This window comes from Pipra filicauda, unplaced genomic scaffold (assembly GCF_003945595.2).
Source record: "Pipra filicauda isolate LSUMZ 115617 unplaced genomic scaffold, ASM394559v2 scaffold75_size2874737_pilon, whole genome shotgun sequence".
Taxonomy (NCBI): Eukaryota; Metazoa; Chordata; class Aves; order Passeriformes; family Pipridae; genus Pipra; species Pipra filicauda.
This window is the reverse complement of record NW_024104931.1, coordinates 1,161,172-1,184,473: the sequence shown is the minus strand read 5'-3', so window position 1 is coordinate 1,184,473 and position 23,302 is coordinate 1,161,172. Positions and strand designations below refer to the sequence as shown.

Sequence of the window (23,302 nt, the reverse complement as noted above, 5' to 3'; positions counted from 1 at the left end):
TATATAGACTGCTTTATAACACTCCAAACATGATTTTAGCTCTTTCTTCTCTATTCAAGATCAGTATTTCTAGCTAAAAGTAATCCTCATGCCTCTTACTGACACGGCTAGCTTATATGATCACCTTTTAGATCACAACAACCCAAAATAAAAGACTGAATTTTTGTTTACACCTCATCCACCTGTATTGATCTTCCAACAAATAACTGCAAAATGTATCAGGATATAAAGTAAATAGGACAAGGAGATAAAAAGATAAAATCGATACCCAAGTAGAAAGTCATAAAAACAAAAGCAGTAAACTCTACTGGAGGTATAAGGTAAACTGAAAGCAAGTAGCAAGACTAGAGGCCAGTTGTCATATAAAAAAATGTGGCATCCATAAAAGTTCCAAGAGAGAAGACACAGAAATTGCAATGCTAGAATGACTCAAAAAGGCACTTTAAAAATTGGTTCAAACTGAGAATAAAAAGGTGGAGATTAGATTAAACCTCAGGAAATATGTTCTATCCACAAAAATAAGTCAAAAGAGTAAGAAGTATCATAATCTGGGACCAGACAAAGCAGAAGGAAACTTAATGAGTTGCACTATTCAGCAGTAGACTTGTTAAATCACTTGAGAAAAAGCAGAAGAGACTCCACACTCCAGTTAGAATACAAGTTACAATTACCATCGGCTTCTGCCACCATCCACGTATGTTTCTAACTCACATGAAAAGGATCAGGAGTTTCCACATATAAATCACCTTCTCCACCCCTTACCCCAGTGAGCCAGAAGCATTTCTGCTTGGATAGCATATTAGAAATGAAGGCATCAATTACCTAAGAAAGGAAGAAGCAAGAGAGGAAAGAAGTGTCAGCACCTTCACAGAAAGAAGATTTTAAGGTTTTCTCCAACTCAGCACATCCAGAATACGCACCCAGCTGTACACACCCAAAAGTACTAACTCTCTCAATCCAAAGTGATTGTTTTTAACAAGCTAGCCTCTTATTTAGAGGCTCTCCCTTATTTGACACAAGACAGGTTTGGTCTCCCAGTTCAAGTGCTGCCAGTAGTCATTTTGCTTATGGCCTTCTCTCACTTGTGAGGCTGTAGATGCACAGACCTGTTACTACAGTTTATTACTGTCCATACAACTGTGGGGCTGGCTGCTTTATTTCCCAGTGAAACCCCCTCAAAACTCACTGCAATGACTGATTTTAAAGTTCTTAGCTATAGTGAATTTATATTCTGGTTCTAAATTCCAGCATAGCCTCCACGTTCAATTTGAAAGCAGACAGTTCCAACTCACAACACATCAAGAACCAATGGAGGGACAAACACAGACACTTGTCACAATCCAAAAACATCATACACATTCACCAGTGAATCAAGCATTTCTGAACATCTCAGTGCTCAAGAGACAAGAGAGGATTGCAATTTCCGTCCTCTTCCACAACACAAAGAGAAGAGACTTTCACCTCATGCCTTCAGGCCAAAACCTCCCACATAGTAACACCCACCTCCAATGAGGCGGAGGTAGCTGTCCTTGGTCAGAATGGCTTCAGCATGAAATACCAAGACAGGGATCCGCCTGCAGCCACCACCGGTCCACTTGATACATGGATGATCCCTGAAATGACAAGACAGTCAGTATAAGCAACTGCTGAGCCTCATACACGCAGTTACTTACAATGAGGACACAGCAATTCTCCGTACTTGCCCATGTTTGCCTACCTAGCCTTTGGGCAGGACACAAGCAAACACACCATGGCAACAGAAGGATGGTGAGGAGGATTGTAAACACAGCTAAGTGACTTGCAGCTTGGATGTGGAAAAATACATGTAACATTCTAATTGTTGTCTATCCTGGTGTGTTTGACAAGTAGGACATCTGTGGTCAGATAACGCAGGATCTAATAGACTCTGAGGCACCCTACTGAACATGCCTGAAATTCCTGTCCTGCTGTGGGAAAGGTCAAAGCATAGTGGTAAGCTACATCTGCAAGAATCCCTGAAAAACAGGTGTGAACAGCAGCTTCAAGTGACTCTCTAGCAAGGACCAAGCTCCACAGTGCCTGTATCCCTGCTTGAATGCCTCTGCCCAGGTGCTGCTTTGGGGATCCCACAGTTAGCAAGGTAACGAAAATAAATTTACTCTCTGCATTTTGGCCATGATTTCATGGTTGCTCCCAAGCCCTGCCTGTGCTGACTTGCATACCCACACACACACTAGGCATCTGTGGTGGTTCCAGGTCCCACCCTAGCTGGATACCAGGTACCCACCAAAGCCACTCTATCACTCCCCTCTGCAACTGGGCAGGTGAGGAAAAATATAATGACAGGCTCATGAGTAGAGAGAAGGGCAGGGAGAGATCACTCACCAATTACCATCATAGGCAAAACAGACTCAATCTGAGGAAATTAGCTGAACTTACTACCAATCAAAATCAGAGCAGGATAATGAGAAGTAAAACAAATCTTAAAAACACCTTCCTCACCACCCTCCTCCCTTCCCAGGCTAAACTTCATTCACAATTCTCTACTTCCTTCCCCACGGTGGCAAAGGGAGACAGTGAATGGGGATTACGGCCAGTTCATCACACGTTGTTTCTGCCACTGCTCAGGGAGAGGAGTCCATACCCTGCTCCAACATGGGGTCACTCCCACAGGAGGTAGTCCTCCACAAACTTCTCCAGTGTGAGTCCTTCCCATAGGCTACAGTTCTTCATGAACTGCTCCAGCATAGATCCCTTTCCACAAGGTGCAGTCCTTCAAAAACAGGCTGCTCCAGCGCAGGGTTGCATGGGGTCACAAGTCCTGCCAGTAAACCTGCTCCAGCATAGGCTCCTCTCTCCATGAGTCCACAAGTCCCTCCCAGGAGCCTATTCCAGCACAGGTCTTCCACAGGGTCACAACTTTCTTTTGGGCATCCACCTGCTCTGGCATGGGTCTCCTCCAAGGACAGCCTGCCACACCGTGGTCTTCACCACAGGCTGCAGGGGAATCTCTGCTCCAGTGCCTGAAGCACCTGTTCCCCTCTTTCTTCACTGACCTTGGTGTCTGCAGAGCCATTCCTCTCACATATTCTCACTCTTCTCTGAGCACAATTACCTCTGCACAATAACTTTTTCTCTGTTATCACAGAGGCACTACTACCATCACTGATGGGCTCAGCCTTGGCCAGCACCAGGTCCATTTTGGAGTTGGCTGGCATTGGCTCTGTCAGACATGGGAGAAGCTTCCAGCAGCTTCCCACAGAAGCCACCCTGTAGCTCCCCTGCTAACCTGGCCACGTAAACTCAATACAGCATCCTTGGTACTCAGCTATAAAGGGAATCTTCCAGATCACCCTCTTTTTGGGTTGTTCTTGCCAGCCTGAGTTCTGTTTAATTCGTATTTATTTTACTGAGTACAATTTGGGAAAAATCTCACGAGCTTCCACAGCTACAGTTCTCTGAATGTATAGCCTGAAAACAGCATCTATAATTCAGGATAAACCACAACTGCTGGTATCCACACAATCAGCCCTTGCAATGCAGGTTTCAGCCTCCAATTTCAGAACTGCAAATCAGTGTGGTCTGCCTGGTTGCAATCCTGGACTCTGAAGTGCACAGAAAGGCACTAATGCAGAGTTTGAGAGACTAGAACAAGCTTGGTTCAACACAATGGATAAACTTGTGTGTTCTTCCTTTTTAATTCCTGTCAGATACAGTGGAACGCAAGTCCAGAATTCAAGAACAATGTCCCCAGTCCGCCACTCAAGCCACAGGCTCTGGGATACGGTCATCAGTTCTGTGCAAAACAAACAAGACAGCATTGGGAACTATCGTCTCCTCAGAGGAATTAAGAACACATCAAAGAAATTAAGACCTGTCACATGAAATTCTAAGATCACCCAAAGGAAACCTGTCAACCTCCCTAAGCAAATAAAACAGGCTGCTTATTACTCACTGCGCAAGGAGATTAAGAAAAAGTTAACAAAAAACAGAGACTGAGGAGTTGGAGAGACATCTTTATCTACACTAACAAGAAGAAATACAAAGACTGGCAGAGATACACAGAAGCATTTGTCTAAAGAATGTGCAAGATCATTGTCTGCCAAAGGTTTGGAGAAACTAGAGAAGACAAAACACTTCCAACACTTAAAACACATGAACAGAGATAAAAGGGCAGTATTCTGGTGGTGGTGCATCTCCATCCCACCTCTTCCTAGAGCTAGAACAAGGGCTCTTAAATGTAGCCTTGGTCTCTTAACCAAGTTATTACCATTATCACCCAGACAAATTAACTTCATAGCACTCCCATGTGCTTCCACTACCTCTAAAATATAGTTAAAAAAAACCCAAAACCTACTACTAGGGTGTAATTAGCTGTTAAGACTGGAAGGGACCCAAGAAGCTTCCAGAATTTACACTACAAGCCAGAGCCTTATGTAAGTGGGCAATGAGCTGAGGCAAAAGGACAGGAGTTTATATTAAGCCTGTCCTGAGGATTTGCAGCAAGGCTCAATCCTCCCACTGAAAGTCATTCATTTCTAGCATAACCCTTGGCCACTTGATGCAGACACACTTTTAAAGTTACATTCTAGGTGAAGTCAGTTCTGGACCTTTCCATCCATGAGGATCTAGCAAGTCCAAGCCAACCACTTGGTATGAACTAAAATTCCTCTAAATGCCTTCAGTTGCTGCAGTTTGTAACTGGGCACTTAGGCACAACGTGCACCCAAAAGAAAACTAACAGGACATGTTACAGCTGAAAAGAAAAGGGATGCCACTCTGGCAAAGAATAAGGGAGCAACTTCTTCATAAGCAAAGATAAAACAGGTTAGTAAACAAAGCTGGAACAAACATAATTACTTATACTAGTAGTAACAGGAACTCTAGCAGTTGAGTTCTCACAAGACAGTTTTTTGAAAGGACATAGAACATTGTATATCATTCTACTGTACAGATTTCTATTCTCTGCAGCAGTAAAAGCTAAACCAAAAAACGAAACAAACAAAAAAGGACATAATAAAAAAAGTTCCCAGCTTAGGAACATGACAGAAAGAAATCAATGAAACTGCAGACTTCAGAGCAGCCAAGGAAAAGCTGCACGTCCAACCCTACGATGGTCTTTTAGGCTACCAATGTAGCCTGCCCACAGGCTTGAGGCCCAAACCAACCATCTTCCACTTTATAGGTAGGAGGGTAAGAAATGCATCTGTCTTTTCAGATTAGTACAAATCCTGCAGGAAGCACAGACACATAAAACAGTTCAAAGGGTTTTTCCCTACTTACTCCAGTCCATCTATAGCATCTTCCTCCTCCTCTGAGGATGAGCCAGTTTCCTCCAGATCTTTAGCCATCCCAACTGGCATTTCCTCTAGGAGTTTTCATACAGCCCAGTCTCGGTAACCTCCAAAACTCCTTCCTGAAGATTCAAGGGCTCTTGCAAGAGTGATCACCTGCAAAAAAGATTAAAAGCGCGAATGCACAGCTGAGCAGGGCAGCGAGAGAAGCGAGATAACTCCCACCTCCTACCAGTACATATTTCTCGCAGGACAATCAGCGAGCGTATTACAGGCTGTAAATCACCTCCTAGCCAGGAGAATAAATGAAGAACCATCACCGTCTAAGAGATTACTCCCCACCTGCCCATGAGGGCGCCTAGAGCGCGTACCGCTGAAGCACGTCCCGTCCTGCCCCGTCCCTGCCCTGCCCTGCCCTGCCTCTGGCCGCACACCCGCGCCAGGCCGGCCCGGCCCAACGGGAAACGCCCGCCGAGACCACCCCTTCGCCCGGGGCCAGCCGGACACCGTAACGCCTCCACCGGCCCAGGAGCGGCCCTCCGGTCCCAGGGGCGGCTGCGGCCCGGCCTACCCCGCGCCAGGCCGAGCACGGCGACACCCGGCGACCCCAGAAACAGCAAGAACGGCGGGGACCCGCACGGCAACAAGTCGCTGTGCTCGCTGTACCTGCCCCGCGCAGCCGGACCGGGCACACCCAACGACCCCGGCCCCTCCCGCCGCTTCCCCGTTACTACAACAACCGACGGGCGGCGGCCCCGCCCCGGCGCGCAGGCGCCCCCCGCCGCCGCACTGCTCAGGCGCGCTCACCGCCCCCCGCCTCCTTCCGCGAAGGGGGCGGGGCCGGGGCCGGGGTAGAGGTGGGGCCGCCTCCCTCGCTGAGAGGGATCCGATTGGCGGGGGTGGCCCTTACGTCACGTGGCGCGCGCGTGGAGCGGAGCGCAGCGGCCAATCGCAGCACCGGGCGGTGTCGCGCGCGGGGCGCTGCGGGAGCGCCGTCGGTAACGGGCCGAGTCCGAGCAGCGGGAGGATGAGCCGGTTCCTGAACGTGCTGCGCAGCTGGCTCGTCATGGTGTCCGTCATCGCCGCCGGGAACACCCTGCAGAGCTTCCGCGATCACGGCTTCCTCTCGGAGAAGCTGTACACCGCCAGCCCCGGCCTCGGTAAGGGTCGCGCCGGCCGCCCTGGCGCCTGGAGCTCTCCTTCCAGCCATGGGCTTTGGGCTCTCCTCTGGTCCCACCTGTGGCACCCGCCTACTGCGCCGCGCCGGCAGGACTGGGGGCGGCAGGCGGGGCCATGCGTGGTCTCCATGTGCTCCTTCCTTCCTTTGCGCAGTGAACGGGCTCCAGGCTCGGACCTTCGGCGTCTGGACTCTGCTGTCGTCAGTGATCCGCTGCCTTTGCGCCATTGACATCCGCAACAGGACGTATGTAAAGAAACGCCCGATTGGTTTGCTTACTAGTCATAGCCTCAGCAGCTAGCTTAGAGGGCAGCGCGGAAGAGGTGGGAAATCAAAAGCTATTCCTAAACGTCCTGTAGTGTTGACAGCCTTCCCCTGAAAAAGCTCAAACACCAGTGCAGGATTTGCGTGATAGCAGCTGCTCCCTTCTGCCTCTGTGGGGACAGCCTGTGCATTTGATTTCTGTTCTTAGCTCAGGCAGAAATCGGTAGATCTGAGAGCTTCTTACTCTCACAAGTTTCTGAGCTCCAGCTTGAAAGCGTTTTCTGATGGTGTTTCTGTTCTGTTGATGAAGCAATTGCTAATGCTGATGCTCAATACTTTTTGTACTATGACAGCTCAGCTGAAGACTGTGGCAGGTTGAGGCGCCCCCTTGCTGTGGCCTTAACCCACTGCCTTCTTCCCTACACTCTTACCGGGGGCGGAGGACAAGGCCTGAGGTGCAGCCTGGTGCTGAGGTGGGAGGCAGGCCATTTCTCCCTGTGCTAACAGAAATGTTTCTGAGAGGGATTTCCAAGCAGGCTGACTCAGGGTCTGTGCTAGGCAAAGCCTTTCTTGGAGGTTGTTAGAACACACTCTTTTGTCACTGCTTCCCTAAGCTCCACAGCAGAAGTCACTGTTCACCTGGCAGCACATCCTTGGATTGCCTAGGCTTGTCTGAGGTAGGGAGGTGCAGGGATTCAATTATATGTTTTTAGGGTGTGGTGGCAACACCAAATCCCATTAAGTCGGTTGTTCCTTTGAGGGATTTGATCTTGGATCTCTTGGACCTGCTCCCTTTCATCAGCTGTGGGCCCTAGGGCATAGCAGAGCACAGGTGGGAAGACATGTTGGGTGATGCAGCCTGGAGTCAGCCAAGTCCTGTCACCCCAGTTCTCTGCTCACCCTGTTGTCACCCTCTTTTTGTGGTTTTTGTGAGAAGTTGCACATACTTCTCACTTCACTAGTGCCCTATTCGTGCTCTCCTCTCTTCACCTGCCTTCAGGCCAGATAACGCCTGTGACTTTCAATGCACCACTGAACACTCGGCCCCATTCTCCCCTCTGCTGTTGCCCAGGGAGTTTTTGCACCTCACTAGGCAAGGGACCAAGTGCCCTCTGTGCTGACAGTGAGGGCAGAGGGGACAGCATGCAGGTTTGCCTCTTTTCCACTCAGCCATACTCATGCCCCTAGTATGATATGATAACCTGCTTTCTTCTGCTCTCCAACAGCCTTTATCACATCACGCTCTTTACCTTCTTTTTGGCCCTTGCTCACTTCCTCTCCGAAGTCTTCATTTACCACACTGCAGCCTTGACAATTGGAGTTATGGCACCTCTCATGGTAGCAAGTGAGTATTGCTCTGTATCCTCCCCCCACAAACTCCCCTTGGAGCTATGACCCCCCAGAAAAACTCCCCATTCAGCTACAGGCTACGGGCAGGGATGGGACGGTGGGAGAGAATGCTTCATCTCTTGTCCAGCATTTTCTACACAACTCATCCTGTATCTCCATCACAGGTTTCTCTATTATGGGGATGCTGATTGGGCTGCAGTACCTGGAGGTAGAAGCACTATCACAAAACAAGAAGAAAAACTGAAGATGAGGGCTCTGTATAGGTCAGCGTCATCCCCGGTCTTCACTGCCAGACTTCCACTAAAGCTCAGCTGAACTTCTCCAGGACACCAGTCCCAGTGGTGGATCAGTGCTGGACTCTGTCAATCACTGTTCATTACCAAGTCTTTTTTTCTTGTCCAGGCAACATTTCAACTGACTGATGTCAAAGACCCAGAGGAGTTTGTGTCAAGCTTGTGGGGGGCATTTGATGACTGACTCCCTGGATAGCAGGCAAAGTCTCAGGCATGCCCAGTGCACTAAGGACTTCTCTCCCAGTGTAACTGTAGGGAGAAGGTGCAGGGCTATCTAGGATTCACTGAACACTTTGGACCAGAAAGAGAGAATAGGTGCTACCCCTGGCACTGCCGTGTAACTTGCATGTATGTGTTCATCAGGGGCCATTTCTAATAAATGACAGAAAACTGCAGCATGCTATGTTTGTCTTTCTGCTACACAGAAGTGGGTAGAGGATCAGAGCCTTGTACTCTATGTTGCAGGATACATCATCTCTCTTTACAGCAAACCTACCTTTGCCTGACTCCTTCCCAACAAAGTTCCAGGTCTGACTGCTCACATCACACACGTGAAGAGGGTTGCTGCAGCTCTCCCTTCCGCAGCATGCTGGTGATAGCAAATTTGAACTGTATGCATCTGTGAGCAAGGACTGACCTACCTGTGTAGTGAACTATAACTGTAGAAGATGAAGAAAACACGAGCAGGTTGCTTAGACCTAGACAAAATAATGCCCAAAACAGTGGGCTGCACACAGAAAGTAGGAAACAACCAGCAGGAACTCCTAGCTGGGAAGACAATTCACATGCAGAAGAAAGAGAGGAAAAACACGGAAGAAAAGAGCACAGCAGTAGCACTGGGCAGAAAAATGATTTTTCCATTCTGCAAAACATTTCAGCCTGTTAAAAGAGCTACATGTAGATTGTTTCAAATATTTAATATGAATCTGTCAGGTTTCATTGTACACTTCCAATGTTTTTACATTAAAACTTCTATTTAAAATCATTCTAAACCCCCATCCTCAATCCCAAACTACCAAAGATAGGACTTTAATCATAGAATCTGCTGAATTGGAAGGGACCTATCAGGATCATCAATTCCAATACCTGGCCTTGGGCAGGACACCCCAAGAATCACACCATACACCTGATAGCATTGTCCAAACACTTCTTGAACTCAGGCAGGCTGTATCAAAATGCAATGTATCAAAGACTGTTATAATTTCACCCAAAAAATATTTTGTCAAAAATGGTATGTCAGAGAGCAGTATTTTTAACTGTTCCACCTCAGTGCAGTTTTTGTCCCCTCCTTCAAATGATAAATGAATAACTGCGTGATTTAAGGACACTTGATGTCTCCACCAGGGGTGGGATGCTGCAAATGAAGGAGAAGTGATGTAAGGATCTGCATTTATGTTTAGAAGATAAGCAGCATACAGATGGGTAGTGTCTATAAGACACAAATGCTGGTAAGAGGGCAGCTTCTACACTGGAGCAAATCTGGATTCCCATCATACCCCTCTCTATGGCTGTGAAAAGCAACACAGCCTTGGCTGGTTTTCTTAATATAACACTTCACAAAAGTTTCTATGTACTGTTGAAACATGCAAAAGGCACTTTTTTATTAAGATGGAAGACAGTCAAACTTGTGGTTTGACTCACTAATGTATTACTAATATTACTAATGTAGTGACGAGCTAGGCTTAGGTTGCAGAACTAGTCTTGCCTCCAGGTAGAAGGAGGCATATTGGTATCTCTCAATTACTCCTAATATATAGGGACATCAGGCCAACCCCAGTGAATTCTGAGCAGAGGTTTATCCAGACTAAGAGTGCTTCATCTGGGAAAGCCAAATAATAAAAACAGAGCTGGCAGTGACTGATGCACTGCTTTTCACTTGCTGGTGATGTACTGAGGCCTCCACCATCACCTGTGCAACACAGAGGATCACAGGCACCGAGGCAGAGCAATCCCTCTTCCCGAGACCTAGCTGAAAGCTCTTCCAGGTCTACTCACAAAGTGTGGTCCAGCTTCTGCATTTCATGTCCCAGTTTGCCTGTGAGAGGAGGCACAGCCACAAGCAACGTGCCACCCTCATGTGCTCAGGGCTAGCCCGGTACTGTGGCTTTTCTCAGCACATGTGCTTTTTCCAAGCACACATGGTGGGATGGGGTGAGACACAGTGGGTTTTCCCAACTTTTTCTCCCAAGCAGCAAAGTCTCTAAAATAGCAAGATGCAAAGGTATAACTGAAGAGAGCAACGCCCTTCTTGTTTTGCTCTTTCACATTCTCCAGAAGCAGCTCACTGGGCTCCTGTCCTGATGCTTCCTCCCGACCATGGGGCACATGTCACAGGAGGGTGGTGCGGGTAGCAAAGATGGGAATGAGGAGGGCTGCATCTCTCAGCTCTGCCACCCCTCCATTTCACAACCTTGATTCCTCAAGAACTATGGGATTAGTGTAAGCTTCTGGCAACACTTTCTGCAAGTCAGACAGAAAAAATAATATGGTTAGGATCCTGGGTGGCCAGACTCAGGCTTCAGAGACATCAGCTGGCCAGAGCCTGCCTAATTTTTAACTCCCTGCTAGTGTGCAGAAATCCCCAAAGAAGAATCACCATCCTCAGAGAGTGCAACTGGTTCCCTCTTACTTTTCCAGACACTTTGACTGCCCAAACAAGGGTCACTGGGGCAGCAGAGCAGTGCAAGGGTCTCACTTCCATTAAGCTACTTGCTGCAGTCCTCAAAGCACTGCTAATACACTGTGGGGCTGATACCTTCAGTGGTACCAGCCTCACAGCCAGCTCATCAACAACACTTCACTGTGACACAAGCTCAGCCTCAAAGCAGTGAATTGTAGGGCCAATTCCCTGGGCAAGGGAAGGCACTGGGAACTCTATGCCATGAGGCAGCACAGTGTCTGTGCAAACACCAGAGAGAACCCACATCCTGTGCATCCTCAGGAGGCTCAGCACAACAAATAGCTTCTCTGTGTCCTTCCTCTGGCATGTGTGAGGCCTCAACTCCCAGACACATTGCTGGTTTGCTCATCCTCAAGTCTTTTTGTCCCCACTCACATTGCCCATTCAGGGCTGGCACCCTCGGTCCTGCTTCTTCCCTATCCCCAGCTTGGATTTATGGCTGGGATAATTCCACAGAGTTATGCCTTCTAAGTTCCTTACTCATATCTTAGAGAGCAAAGATACACAAGTTCTTTTTCTTCATAAATCCTGTAGAAGAACTAGCCTGATTACTCGAAACCTTAAGATGGAGGGAACTGTAGTTATTTCCCAGGGGAAAAGCAAGGAAAACAAAGACTGCTGCCCAATTCCCACCACTGTCACAATTCCAGTTCAGCCTTCCTGGCTGGAGCTTGATGAGCTCTTCTTCTGAGCCTTTCTGGGGTATGTTAGGATTAAACCTGAGACTTCTCCCAGGGGATTTCTGATACCTCTCCGAGTTCTGATTCTGCCCAGCTGCCACCAATTCAGAAGACGGCATGCAGACTTGTAAGGGTGAATGTGGAGCTTCCTGCAGCCTGGGCTCTGAATTTACTCACTGTGGGGTAAGACTGACATCTGAGGCAGAAGTCAGAGGCGCACGAGAAAGAGGATCACATCGCCAGTGCAGTTCAAGAGAAGTCCAGGCAGCATGGAAGCAAGAGATATGAAACAGTTTCATTTTGAGTATGCTCTTACACAAACTGCAGGTGAAAAGGGTTTATAGAGATCAGCAGCAATATCCCAAAGCAGAGGAGTGAGATCAGGAAAGCTTCAAAGACATGTCTGGAAGCAAAAGCTGGGAAGCAAAAGCCAGGAAGTGCAAAGAGGTAACTTCTACAAGCAGGAGGGGTAGGGGAATGCATGCTGTAATGCTACACTTAGGAATAAGGCGAAAACTGCATTTAGACTTGGGAAACTCCACTAGAATGCACTATGGAAGCACTTTAGCAACTCTGAACAGGCTCCCCAAGAACCTCTGGTGTCTGAGCACCACTGACCTGCTGTGGAGTTACAGAAGCAGAGTTTTAGGAGATCAGTCAGTCTGCAAGGCTCCATCACCTTAGGAAAGGAAGGCTGCTCTCATAGCTGGCAGTCACAGTAGTGGAAAAGGGCACAGAGATGGCCTGCCTATGGCTTTGGGACAGTTGGAGAAGGCTATTTGCCACACAGTAAACATGAAAGGGAGGAGGGAAGTTTGGAAAGCAGAGGATGGGTACATTGTTTGTGCCTGCTACACAAAATTCCAGCATTATTTTATTGGCAGTATTTCACTAGAGACTGAGCATGGTGCAGCTTCCGAGGGAAACCAGTAAGCTACTGAGGGTGGATGCTTGTCCTAATGACCTAAGCCAGCCTCTAAATCACACTGGCTTTGGAAGAAAAAGCAACATGCTTTTGGGTATTCCACTGCAATCCAACAGATGCATCTTTGCATCCAGGCAAACATACAACCAGCAAAAAAGGTATTTGGCACTGATTGAGTCCTGACTTATCCTCTGTTATCAAGAATATGTTTCTCACACACACAAAAATCAATTTATCTACTACTCTATTAGATGGGCAGACAGGAGTCTCAAGTGCCCTGAACACACATTAATCAAATTTGCAAGTTTCAAAGAGGCCTAGCAAAGCCCAGTCTGAACAAAAAGACAGTCCTGCCATTTTAGAATCCTGCACTCTAAATGATAGCTGCTTTCCTAAAAGCCCTCAAAACTTAAAAGTATTTCCAAACAAACATAGCCTAAGACTCTTCTTGAACAATTCAATCCTAAGTCAAAAGAAACCAAAAAGTATTTCCAAGCAAACATAGCCTGAGACTTGAATAATTCAATCCTAAATCAAAACAAACTGTAGCAGATCAGCAAAAGTGCTTTTTCAAAACGCAAAGAAACAATGACAGAAGGTTTGCATGGATGCTGGAAACCAGGAGAAAATGAGCCCAGGCAGTACACAGTATATTAATGAGTATAATGTGTGTGCTGAATCAACTGACACTACTACAAAACCTTAAGGCACAATGTTGGAATCGCTTCAGATGCACTTACAACAAAGGTAGAACACAGAGAGTCTCATTATCATGTAAAATAGGCACTTGATCCAAGTGTCCTGAGGTTGGAAAGCTAACCCAGATGGAGCTCTGGGAACTGAGGTAGACAAAAGTGAGAGGATTGTTGGGACCATACTACAGTTTTATTAATAGAGGACAAGGAGTACACAATGCCATTAGGCTAATTTAATCTACTAACTGCAACATCTGTTCAATTATAACCATTAGCAGATAAGGGCACTGATAGAAGACAAACTGCTACACAGCCAATGGTACAGTGCTTCAGTGGGAAGTGTGAGGACTGCACAACTCTACGGCTCTGCATGATCTGGAAGCTCACAACTGACTCTTAAATGTCACTCTTCTCCTTGCAACAACCACAGATTCACAGAATTGTTTAGGTTGGAAAAGACCTTAAGATGACCCAGTTCAACTATTAACCCAGCACTGCCAAATCCACCACTAAACCGTGCCCCCTAAGTGCCACATCTACATGTCTCATGAATACCCCCAGGGATGGTGACGCAACCTCTTCCCTGGGCAGCCTGTTCCAGTGCTTGACAACTTTTTCAGTGCAGAAATTTTTCCTAATATCCAATCTAAACTTCCCATGGAGCAAATTGATGTTTCCTCTTGTCCTGTCACCTGTTAGTTGGGAGAAGAGACCAACCCCCACCTTGCTACAACCTCCTTTCATGTAGTTGTAGAGTGCAAAAAGGTCTCCCTTGAGCCTCCTTTTCTCCAGGCTAAACACCCGCAGCTCCCTGAGCTGCTCCTCATAAGACTTGTACTCCTGACCCTTCACCAGCTTCATTGCCCTTCTCTGGACATGCTTCAGCACCTCAGTCTGTCTTGTCTGAACACAGTACAAGAGGTGCAGCTTCACTGAGTACAGGGGGATGATCCCTTCCCTAGTCCTGCTGGCCACACTATTTCTGACACAAGCCTGAATGCCACTGGCTTTCTTGGCCACCTGGGCACTCTGCTGGCTCATGTTCAGCAGCAGTCAACCAACAGCCCCAGGTCCTTTTCCAACAGGCAACTTTCCAGCCACTCTTCTCCAAGCCTGTAGCACTGCATAAGGTTGTGACCCAAGTGCAGGATTCTGCACTTTATCTTGTTGAATCTCATACAGTTGACCTCAGCACGTGGATCCAGCCTGTCCAGATCCCTACGCAGAGCCTTCCTACCTTCCAGAAGATCAACGCTCCTGCCCAGCTTGGTGTTGTCTGCAAACTGAGGGTGCGCTTGATCTCCTTGTCCAGTTCATTGATAAAGATATTAAAAAGGGCTGGTCCCAATACTGAGCCTTGGGGAACACCACTAGTGACTGGGTGCCAGCTGAATGCAACTCCATTCACCACCACTCTTTGGGCTCGGCCATCTGGTCACATTTCTACCCAGAAAACATTGTACCAACCCAAGCCATGAGCAGCTAGTTTCTCCAGGAAAATGCTGTGTCAAAGCCTTTACTAAATCCAGGTAGACTACATCCACAGCCTTTCCCTCATCCACTAAGTGGGTCGCCCTGTCATAGAAGGAGATCAGGTTAGTCAAGCAGGATCTGCTTTTCCTTGGGACTTGTCGGGACCTCATTGCTGCACAGCATTATTGAAAAATCAATAATGGATAATAATCTGAGGGTTGTACCAGGGGAGGAAGCTTTCTCTTCACATCTTTAACCTTGGCCCCAGGAAAGCAGCAGACTTTCCTAAGAAGTAGGTCCAGTCTGCATACTGGGCCTTCTGTTCTGTTCAGAAGGGAGTCTCCTATGAAGATGACCAGTCTTTATGGAAGCAGTTTTGACACAGGGCATCAATACCTGAGCCTAATACTTGAGCTTTGCTTGCAGTATCTGTTTTGCAGCTGAGATGTCAGTGGTAACACTGGTAACTGCACCAAGCTAAGTCTGCTGACAAAGGCGATGACATAAACTTCAGCCATCGAAAAAGTTCCAGTATACCCCAAGTGGGTTTGCCCAGCTCATGCAGCTACAGCTCCTCAACTACTTGGTCCCAAATCAATACCACACATGCACCCTGCTAAAACTGCCAGACTGCAGCATGGAGACAACTTCAGAAGCACTCAGCCTGGAGAAAAATCTTTCCCTGCCCATGGGACTCTTACACTTCCATCAAAGCATAGCAGCTTCATGGTCCCTGTAGCACATCCCTTAGTCTTAGCAGGATTAAGTCTGGATTTCCCAATGGATTCACTCTGTTTTTGCCTGTTAGTCCTGTTGGCTGTGGCACTAAGGGACACACACACTCTACAAACACCTTGAAAAGCAAAGGGTAGCAAGGTTAACTTGGCAGACCAGCCAGCCATGTGAAGCAGGGGACAGTGAGTAATAAAGCATACCACACCAAGCAAGAGCTGAGCAAATGACAAGTGCCACTGAGATTCACAGACCAGCAAGCACAGTGCTTTGAAATTTTCAGGAATTCTTATACCAAATGGCACGAACCCAATGACTCTCTTATTGCTAGATGTTTTTAAACTTCCTTCTTGAAGTTGGCCATGCACCTTGGCTGCGATCAAAGCCCACTCTCTACAGGGTTCCTTATATCACCTCCAGCCAAGAAACTGGACTGTAAAAGTAACGTCAAAGAAGAGTCTGCCAAAGTCTGCACCTCCTCTCCCCAAGAACTGACTGATAATTCAGTTCTCCATTTAACCCAGCACCAGGCTTTGCCTCGCTGCACCTATTTGAATCTCTATGACTCTATCTGACATGAGTCTGGTGGGATCTGCACTATGTCCTTGGATGCTGTCTTGTCTTTCCTCTCAGATGAGTACCTGAGAAGGCCAGAAAGATTCTTGATACTCTATGGCCATTGCTGTCACCCCAGAAGTGCCATTGGCTTGGTGCCTGTGCCACCCCGTGAGTGTTCAGAGAAGTAGATTAGTGCAATTTTCCTACCTTGGTGTATAAACTAGTGAGCAGGAGTGGGAATTGATGGGTTACAGTTACAAGCTACAGTCCCATAATCCATGATCTGATTGCTGCCTTGGAGTCTCTGTAACAACAGTCACAAGTCACCATCCCTGAAAATATGGAGGCAAGTAGGGAAGGAAATGAAAGTGGGGCAAAATAAGAAAGAGAAACAGGCAAAGGAAAAAACCAGTAAAATCACCCAAGCATGTGTAAGGCAGCTGTGCCACATAGAAAAGCTCCAATACCTTACTCCATCAGAACTCTCCACAAAAGCAGCACACAATGCCAAAGCCCAGCTGGCTGATCCCTGGCTGAGCCATCCATTTAAGTGCCAAACACCAGATTCAGCCTACCTTCAGTTGGTTGAGCACTTGTGGTTGGTTGTTAAGCTTGAGAAGTAGCCAGGTGAGCTCAGCCATGTGGAGGCCACATTTGAGACTGTGGAGGGTGTCCATCATGACTTCCTCAAAGCATGACTCTCAGGGGAAGGAGTCTTGACTGACTGAGACCTGTTACCTCACACACATCCCTCTGGTTCTTTCTACTCTCAGTTCTGGAGGCTTTTAGGATTATAAAAATGACACCTGTGCCACCTTTGCTCTGGTTTCAGTGCTCTCCCCCCTCCAGCAGCAAGCTCTTACAATAGTATTTAGACTGAAAAGATTTATACTAAAAATGGCTTAAGCAAAAATGTACAATTTGTCTGGTGAGAGAAATGTCTGACAAACAGAAAGGACCTTAGTACTAGTAGGCATCACCTTCACTGCCAAATGACCTTGGGTCCATTCCTGGGCCTTCCACATACATGTTATGAATTAATTCACCATGCCACCAGCACCTCTCATTACAGCCCTGCTGCCCTAGGGCTTGCAGAGGATGGTTTGGCCTTACAATTCATCTTCTGCCTTTGACTTCAGAACAGTTAATGGAAGGATACAAGCAATTGGGTGTGTATCAAAACAGACTGGTCTTTACTCCAGCTCAACTTAGCTAAGTGTGTTCCAGTTAGCTGCATTCACACCAGGATTCTGGGAGAGCAGTTGTCTTCTAGCTTGGTCCTGTAGACCATGATGCTCACCACTGCTAAAATCAACCAAAGTTGTAAGCCTCAGAGCAGAAAAAGAAGAAGAAATAATGTTTTACTTATTGCAATGGGGGGGAGGGGACTCCTATATCCAAATTGGATAAGTTGTACAGCCTTTTTTCATCCAACTAGTCTAGAATTATAGGTACAAGAACTACTCAAGGTAGCATGAACTCCCTTACCCTACTGTACCAGGGTGAATTTATGCTGATACTTTTGGTCTGTGTTTGGCCCAGCCACCTGTGACAGTCTATTCTTTTCCTGCCAAGTTATGGGAAAACAAGCACTGATAAACGGGAAAGTTGTCCTTGAAGAGAGCTTCTTGTATAAACTGTTTTAATTGGCGTTCTGTGATCGGCTAGTTGTCCTCCAAGGGCACTTGGAGGAGAAAGTGGGGAAGAAGATGAGGAAGGCTCGCCCCCAGACTCAATTAAGAAAGACCCCCAAAACATACTGCGCGTGCGTCAGGGGATTTCCGAAGTTCTCACGCGTGCGCAGAAGAGATGCACTTACATACCCGGGAGGTGGTGGGACTGAGGGCCTCTGGCTGGGCGGTGCTGGCCACACCTGGGAGGTTGTGGCCACTCAATTAACTGTATAAAAAGCAGATGGCGCTTTCTTGATGGGAGCTAACTTCACACCAAGGACAACGTTGCCTTTTGGCGGGGACGCCTGCCAGTTTTGTGAACTTACTGACTCTCCAAGGATGCAGCTTCTGCTATGGGTAATTATAGGCATGCTAGGTCGGTAAGATAACTTTATAGGCAACAGCTGGGTAACTGAGAAAGTCGTGCTGGGGGCTTATTTCTCTCCTCCTTCCTCCCTTTTGGCTTTGTTCGTTTTGTTGGCCACCTCTTGATAATAAATATTTGCTTTATTGAGTTCTTACGGTGTCTGTTTTTTCACATGTCTATATATCTCGGGTCCTCCCCAATACACCTTACCCTCTGCATTTGTGCTCAGATAGTTCAGTAAAAATAAAAACAAAATAAAAATCAAAAAGCATGTATTTTGTAATTGAAAATCCACCTTCCTGAGCAGCTGGTCAGAGAAGACCTGCTTCTTGGACCTTCTGGTCTTTCTCCAGACTGGACTGGTTAGATTCTCTGGACGAGGGCAGCACTGTCTTCTGAATAGAGCTGACTCCAGCTGGCAGAGAACTGAGATTTACACACTTTGCTAGTCATGGTCACTGATGGCTTCCTGAACATTGAGTGGATATCTCTGATAACGTCGTAGAAGAGGAGCCCGGAGGATTAAGGAAAATAGCCTCTAACAACCAGTCTCCTCCCTTTCCCTGCAGAAAGAGCTTCTAAAAGTATGTGTGCAATTAGTTCACTAGAGGCCCCCTCCCACATGCAAACAGCTGCATTTATTGCACAGCATGTCACAGGGACATCATACCCCGAGTTCTGGTGAGCAGATATGAACTAGTAGCCTTGTCCTCAGCACTCTGCAAAGTGTAAGGAGCCAGGCTGCTCAAGCCCTCATTTGGGCTTTGTAACCCAGCTTCCTCCAGTCACATATACTGAACCCCACTTGGCAGCTGATGGCAGAATAAGAAGAATAACCCTAGGGGCCTAGAATAATAGTTAATCAGCTCTAAAAAAGGGCAAAGCACTGAAGGGCTCAACACATTTTCAGGGGAGAGAAGTGAGTACAGCACTGCCCTACATCTGGTTCCAGCCAATACAAAAATGTGTGAAGCCCTGCAGACTCCCAGAGGACCAGAGCCTATAGATTCTGCGTGACATTAACAGTGAGCAAACACAGGCCTCAGCAGCTGGATGTGCTGGGATTACATCCACCCGTCTGAAAATGCCAACAAGGAGCTTCCCCACAAGCCAGACCCTTTGCTAGAAAGGAGAGAGGTTGCGTGTTGTCCTGAGCTAGTAACAGGGACACAGCAGGGGTTGAAGGGAGGTTTACTCACTGTGTGTTCATTTTCCAAATTGGCCTGTTGTCTTCGAAGATCAGCCTTAATGAATGCTGGAACAGAGGGAGGAAGAGAGATGTGAAGGCAGTTAAGTCACCATGCAGAGACCAAAGCAATTTCCCCAGGATTCAAAGGAGTAGCAGAAGCCTCTTCTGTTATGTTATGGTGAGCAAGGGAAACCATTCTCCTGGATGAGGCTGAGAGCACTTCTGAAACAAGCAGGATACAGATTCCTTATTGCAGCATGCAGGAGGTGCAACCTTGAAACCCAACCAGCAGCCAGAGCAAGAAGCCTTGGATCTTTTTAACACAGATCAGATGCTTAAAGAAGAACAACAGCATTGCTACAGGACTGCTGTGTGGGTTCTGGCCTTTCCTGAAGACACCACAGCACACAAAAGCCCTTCAACCATATGCCAAGCTCAAGGGTAAAAGTCAGAGCAGAAGAACACTGAAAATTTTAATTACCTGTCATAACGGTCCCCAGGAACAGGAAGGAACAAAGAAAGAGGTTTCCTGCCTTCGTTCCAAAGCGATCCATGATTTGCCCTTGGCCAATGGTGAAAGCAATACCAAAAATCTACAAACAAACAAAGCCAGTGTCCAGCTGTACTCCTATTATAAAGCAGCCCAAACAGCTTCCCAGCTTTACCAAAGTATCAGAGCATACAGGCCAGTCAAACAGTTGCCCTAGTGAGGCTAAAGTTTGGTTATAAACACATCCAGAGGCACCTCCTTGCCACTGATGGGATGACAAATGACCTTTAAGGCTGGAATCCCATCTCTCACTGGAGAAGAGCCAGGTCCTAGGCTGTTAGGAGCAATGTTGGAAAAGGCAAGGGCGACTGGCATCCTGATGGATTTTCTTAAACAGAAACAGAATGTTTCTGTTTGTCACTAGAGAAATGCTATGGGGAACATAAATCAAAAAGCCAGGTCTCAGGGTGCTTAGATCTACAGTACATTACACTAATAATGGACAAGAAATAGAAGTCAAGGCTTGGAACTACAATTTAATCTCTGCCTAAAAAGAGGCAAGCAAAGGGAAAACAGCGCACTTACCTGTGCTGAGACATTAAGGAGCCCTGATGATGTTCCTTCTGATTCTGGGTATGTCAACTCTGCAGCAAACTCAAAGCCCAGGGGAAGGTATCCTGTCATGAAAAAACTGTAAAGAAGCACACAGAAAGGAAGACTCAGCAACTGTCAGAAGGAAGACTGAAGAGGCAGACTATGGCCCATAGCTCTAAGGGGCATCACCCCCAGCACGGTCAAACAGCCACTTAGGCAGACATGCTTTTCGTTCTTGTCCATTGGTCATCTATTGGGCTGCAGTATCCCTGGCTTTCCAAATGTTTCCACTTGATTGCCTGGAACAATTAAGGCAGATGCAGCTGAGCAGGGTCACAATAACGTCCCTGACTCTAATGAAACACATACCATACAAGTGAGAGATGGGAAGAGCAGATAATTTTTTCCTTAAACCATGCAGGAGCCATGCCCATGCTATGTCTCTCCCCAGTCCCTCCCACACCATCAGCTTGGCCTCCCTGCTCATCCCCTAGCGTGTCGAGGAAAGCAACCTGCACATGAACTTACCCCAGCGTGCCAGCAGTCACAAAGACCACCCAGAGATGGCCTAGGCTCAGAGTGAAGGTGTAGATTATCATTCCCACTAGAGACATGATATAGACGACTAGTGTTGTCTGTCTGCAAGAAAAAGCAGTCAGGTTTTCATTTAATCCAGTCCTCCTTTTTGCCCACAGATCTTGGTATAGCTTGTAGCACATGGTTAAAAAAGAAATTTTAAAAAGTTGTACAGCTCTCTCGCCATTCCTACCAGACAGAGGAACTGGACTGACAGAGAGCATGAAAGGACCTGTGCACACAGCAGGGCAGTAGAAGGAAAATCCTACCATGGGCTGACAGGTGCCTTGTCATGTCCTGTACATGCCACTTGACGGGGAGAACAAAAGCCAAATAAAACAATCACTAATCTTTCTTGGGCACCATTTGTACTACAACCAGTTGAACACACAGGAGCCAAGGAGATGGAGCCCTCTCAAGCAGGAAAAGCAAAAGAGATGTCAACACTACTGCAGTCTTATGGCCATATATTTTTCAGTGCTGTCCAAAACAGCTTAATTGCTGCTCCCTTCTGTTGTTTAAACTGCCTGCTGTATTTGGAGAGGTGATGTGCAAGCTGGGTTGCCCTCACAGCCTCATCCTCAAGCCACGGGACAGTGCTAGTTCCACAGCCAATCGCAGCTGAGCCACAAGCTCTTGTCTCTGTGCAGAGGAGACAAAGAGACCTTGTGCTCAGGAAGCATGCCAGGCAGATCCTGGGAACAGCCAAACCTGCAGCCAGGCCACGTGAGGATCATCAGTGGACTCAGTACTGTGAGACACATGCAGCAGTCCAGGCCAGCTTTAAAAAATTCAAAACGTTTAGCAATTGTCATCCCTGACTAAACACCAAGAAAAGCCTTCCCACATCAAAAAGACTAAGGCTCTGTTTAGTACAAGAGGCAGCTAGTAACTTTTCATAGTACATAGTTTTTAGGAGGGAAAGGAGTATCCTTTACCTGACTCAAATTCCACCAGGATTTTGATAGTCGAACAGATATCAGAGTTAATAGAACCTTTTTACCACTGTCTTTTAGGAAGAAGTTAAAGGTATAACCATGAGCTGCTTGTTTACTTTCAACCAAATTTTAGTCTTAATCCATCAAAGAATGTGTTTGATACCAGTTCCTAGAATTCTACTGAAGAAACTAAAACTCAAACTATTTTCACTTTTCCTTTTTAATGCAAATGATCACTGCCAAAACTCCAACCCCAAGTGGGCAGCCAGTATTATAATGGGTAATAAAATGTTTCCAGTACACTGAATTACTACAGATAAATCCAGACTGTTCTAGCTAAGGTTCTGTCCTCCCTCACTGCTGCAATGACTGCAGTCAGTGGGGTCATACTCATATGTCAATTCTTATCCAAATACAGGCCTTAGAAGCTAATTTCAGGCTTCAGCTATTGATCCATACTTACAAAGGTTCACCAGACACATTTAATGTATTGAAAGGCTAAACATTTTGCTGTGACAAGTAATGTTGTTGTGTATCAAAGGAGTAGTTAAATCCCTTAACCTCCAGAATACATTCTTTCCAATGTTTTCAGAGGAAAAAAGTCATCTGTGAAGGTGGAATAAAGGGATGGCTTACTTCTGTTATAATTCACTGCAGAGAGCTGCTACATGGCTGGCACACAGCCTGGAGGCTGTAGAAGAAGAGCTAAAAGATTGACTGAGCAATCAGAGAGCAGCCCCAGAAAGTCCAAGAGATATGAGTAAAAGCCTTTTTCTGCTCAATACAGGTTCCTCAGGTATCTCCCGTGAGTTCTTATGTCTCCCAAGCCTTAACAAGCAGCCATGGAGAAAAGAGATGATTAGGAAAAGACCTCAAAGCTAGAATTAGAGCTCTGTGCTTGGGCTACACAGACCAAGCTTGAACTGGGTGCTCCTTCCATAAACAGGAGTCTCCAAACTACACAGCAGTAGTAAAATACACAGCAGTGCTAAAATACAGTGCAGGCCTCCAAGAGGTGGCTGTGGCCCTAAGAAGTTTAGTTGCTGCCAGCAGCGACACTCAGCTGGGGTTTTGTTTTGTTTTTTTTTTCTCCCCACAGCCCGTTTTTGGCTCAGTGCACAGGTCTTAGGATAGTCACACAACATCTCACTCAGTTTCCCACGCTTATGATTCAAGTATTCCATGTGATTTGTATCTGATTCTGTGTCATGACAGTTGCCAAGAGTTGCACTTTGCCGCTCATCTCCAAGCAAAGGTGATGAACAAGATAGTGACCGGATGTGGTTGGGACTTTGTTTCACATTAGTGCTATGTCATTAGTCAAGGTGCAAGAAAGAAGTTCCCAGAACATACAGTGCTCCACTGAGAACTAAAA

General features: G+C 46.8%; 3 protein-coding genes across 24 annotated transcripts in view; 1 reads left to right on the top strand and 2 right to left on the bottom strand.

Moving 5' to 3' along the window:
* TTLL5 (tubulin tyrosine ligase like 5) overlaps nt 1-6,076 on the bottom strand; it is a 137,777-nt gene extending 131,701 nt beyond the window's left edge. For 5 of the 14 annotated variants that reach the window (XR_005566592.1, XM_027720031.2, XM_027720040.2 and 2 more), the window contains exons 1-3: nt 5,940-6,075; nt 5,263-5,429; nt 1,504-1,613 (exon numbers count right to left, since the gene is read on the bottom strand). Coding sequence is in view for 11 of the 14 variants with exons in the window: in XM_027720031.2 (XP_027575832.1) it covers nt 1,504-1,613; nt 5,263-5,342 (190 nt within the window). In the remaining 3 variants the exon portion in view is untranslated. Of the gene's footprint in view, nt 1-671; nt 823-1,503; nt 1,614-5,262; nt 5,430-5,844; nt 5,866-5,939 lie in introns of those variants that run through there. The other 9 variants (XM_027720035.2, XM_027720033.2, XM_039389685.1 and 6 more) reach the window with 6 other exon arrangements.
* A 145-nt stretch (nt 6,077-6,221) lies between these two features.
* On the top strand, nt 6,222-8,752 carry ERG28 (ergosterol biosynthesis 28 homolog). 2 transcript variants are annotated; one of them, XM_027720046.2, is made up of 4 exons: nt 6,222-6,433; nt 6,606-6,696; nt 8,000-8,059; nt 8,229-8,752. In XM_027720046.2, exons 1-4 carry the CDS (start codon nt 6,301-6,303, stop codon nt 8,377-8,379), a joined length of 435 nt encoding a protein of 144 aa, XP_027575847.1. In that variant the 5' UTR covers nt 6,222-6,300; the 3' UTR covers nt 8,380-8,752. The 2 variants fall into 2 exon arrangements, with proteins under 2 accessions (XP_027575847.1, XP_027575850.1); XM_027720049.2 differs by having other exon boundaries at nt 6,227-6,433; nt 7,941-8,059.
* Nucleotides 8,753-9,487: 735 nt separating this feature from the next.
* FLVCR2 (FLVCR heme transporter 2) overlaps nt 9,488-23,302 on the bottom strand; it is a 37,906-nt gene continuing 24,091 nt past the window's right edge. The window contains exons 6-12 of one of the 8 annotated variants that reach the window (XR_005566593.1): nt 20,942-21,052; nt 20,405-20,510; nt 19,811-19,922; nt 19,340-19,395; nt 16,308-16,404; nt 11,787-11,913; nt 9,488-10,817 (exon numbers count right to left, since the gene is read on the bottom strand). Coding sequence is in view for 6 of the 8 variants with exons in the window: in XM_039389688.1 (XP_039245622.1) it covers nt 18,596-18,718; nt 19,340-19,395; nt 19,811-19,922; nt 20,405-20,510; nt 20,942-21,052 (508 nt within the window). In the remaining 2 variants the exon portion in view is untranslated. Of the gene's footprint in view, nt 10,818-11,786; nt 11,914-16,307; nt 16,433-18,395; nt 18,719-19,339; nt 19,396-19,810; nt 19,923-20,404; nt 20,511-20,941; nt 21,053-23,302 lie in introns of those variants that run through there. The other 7 variants (XM_039389689.1, XM_027720044.2, XM_027720045.2 and 4 more) reach the window with 7 other exon arrangements.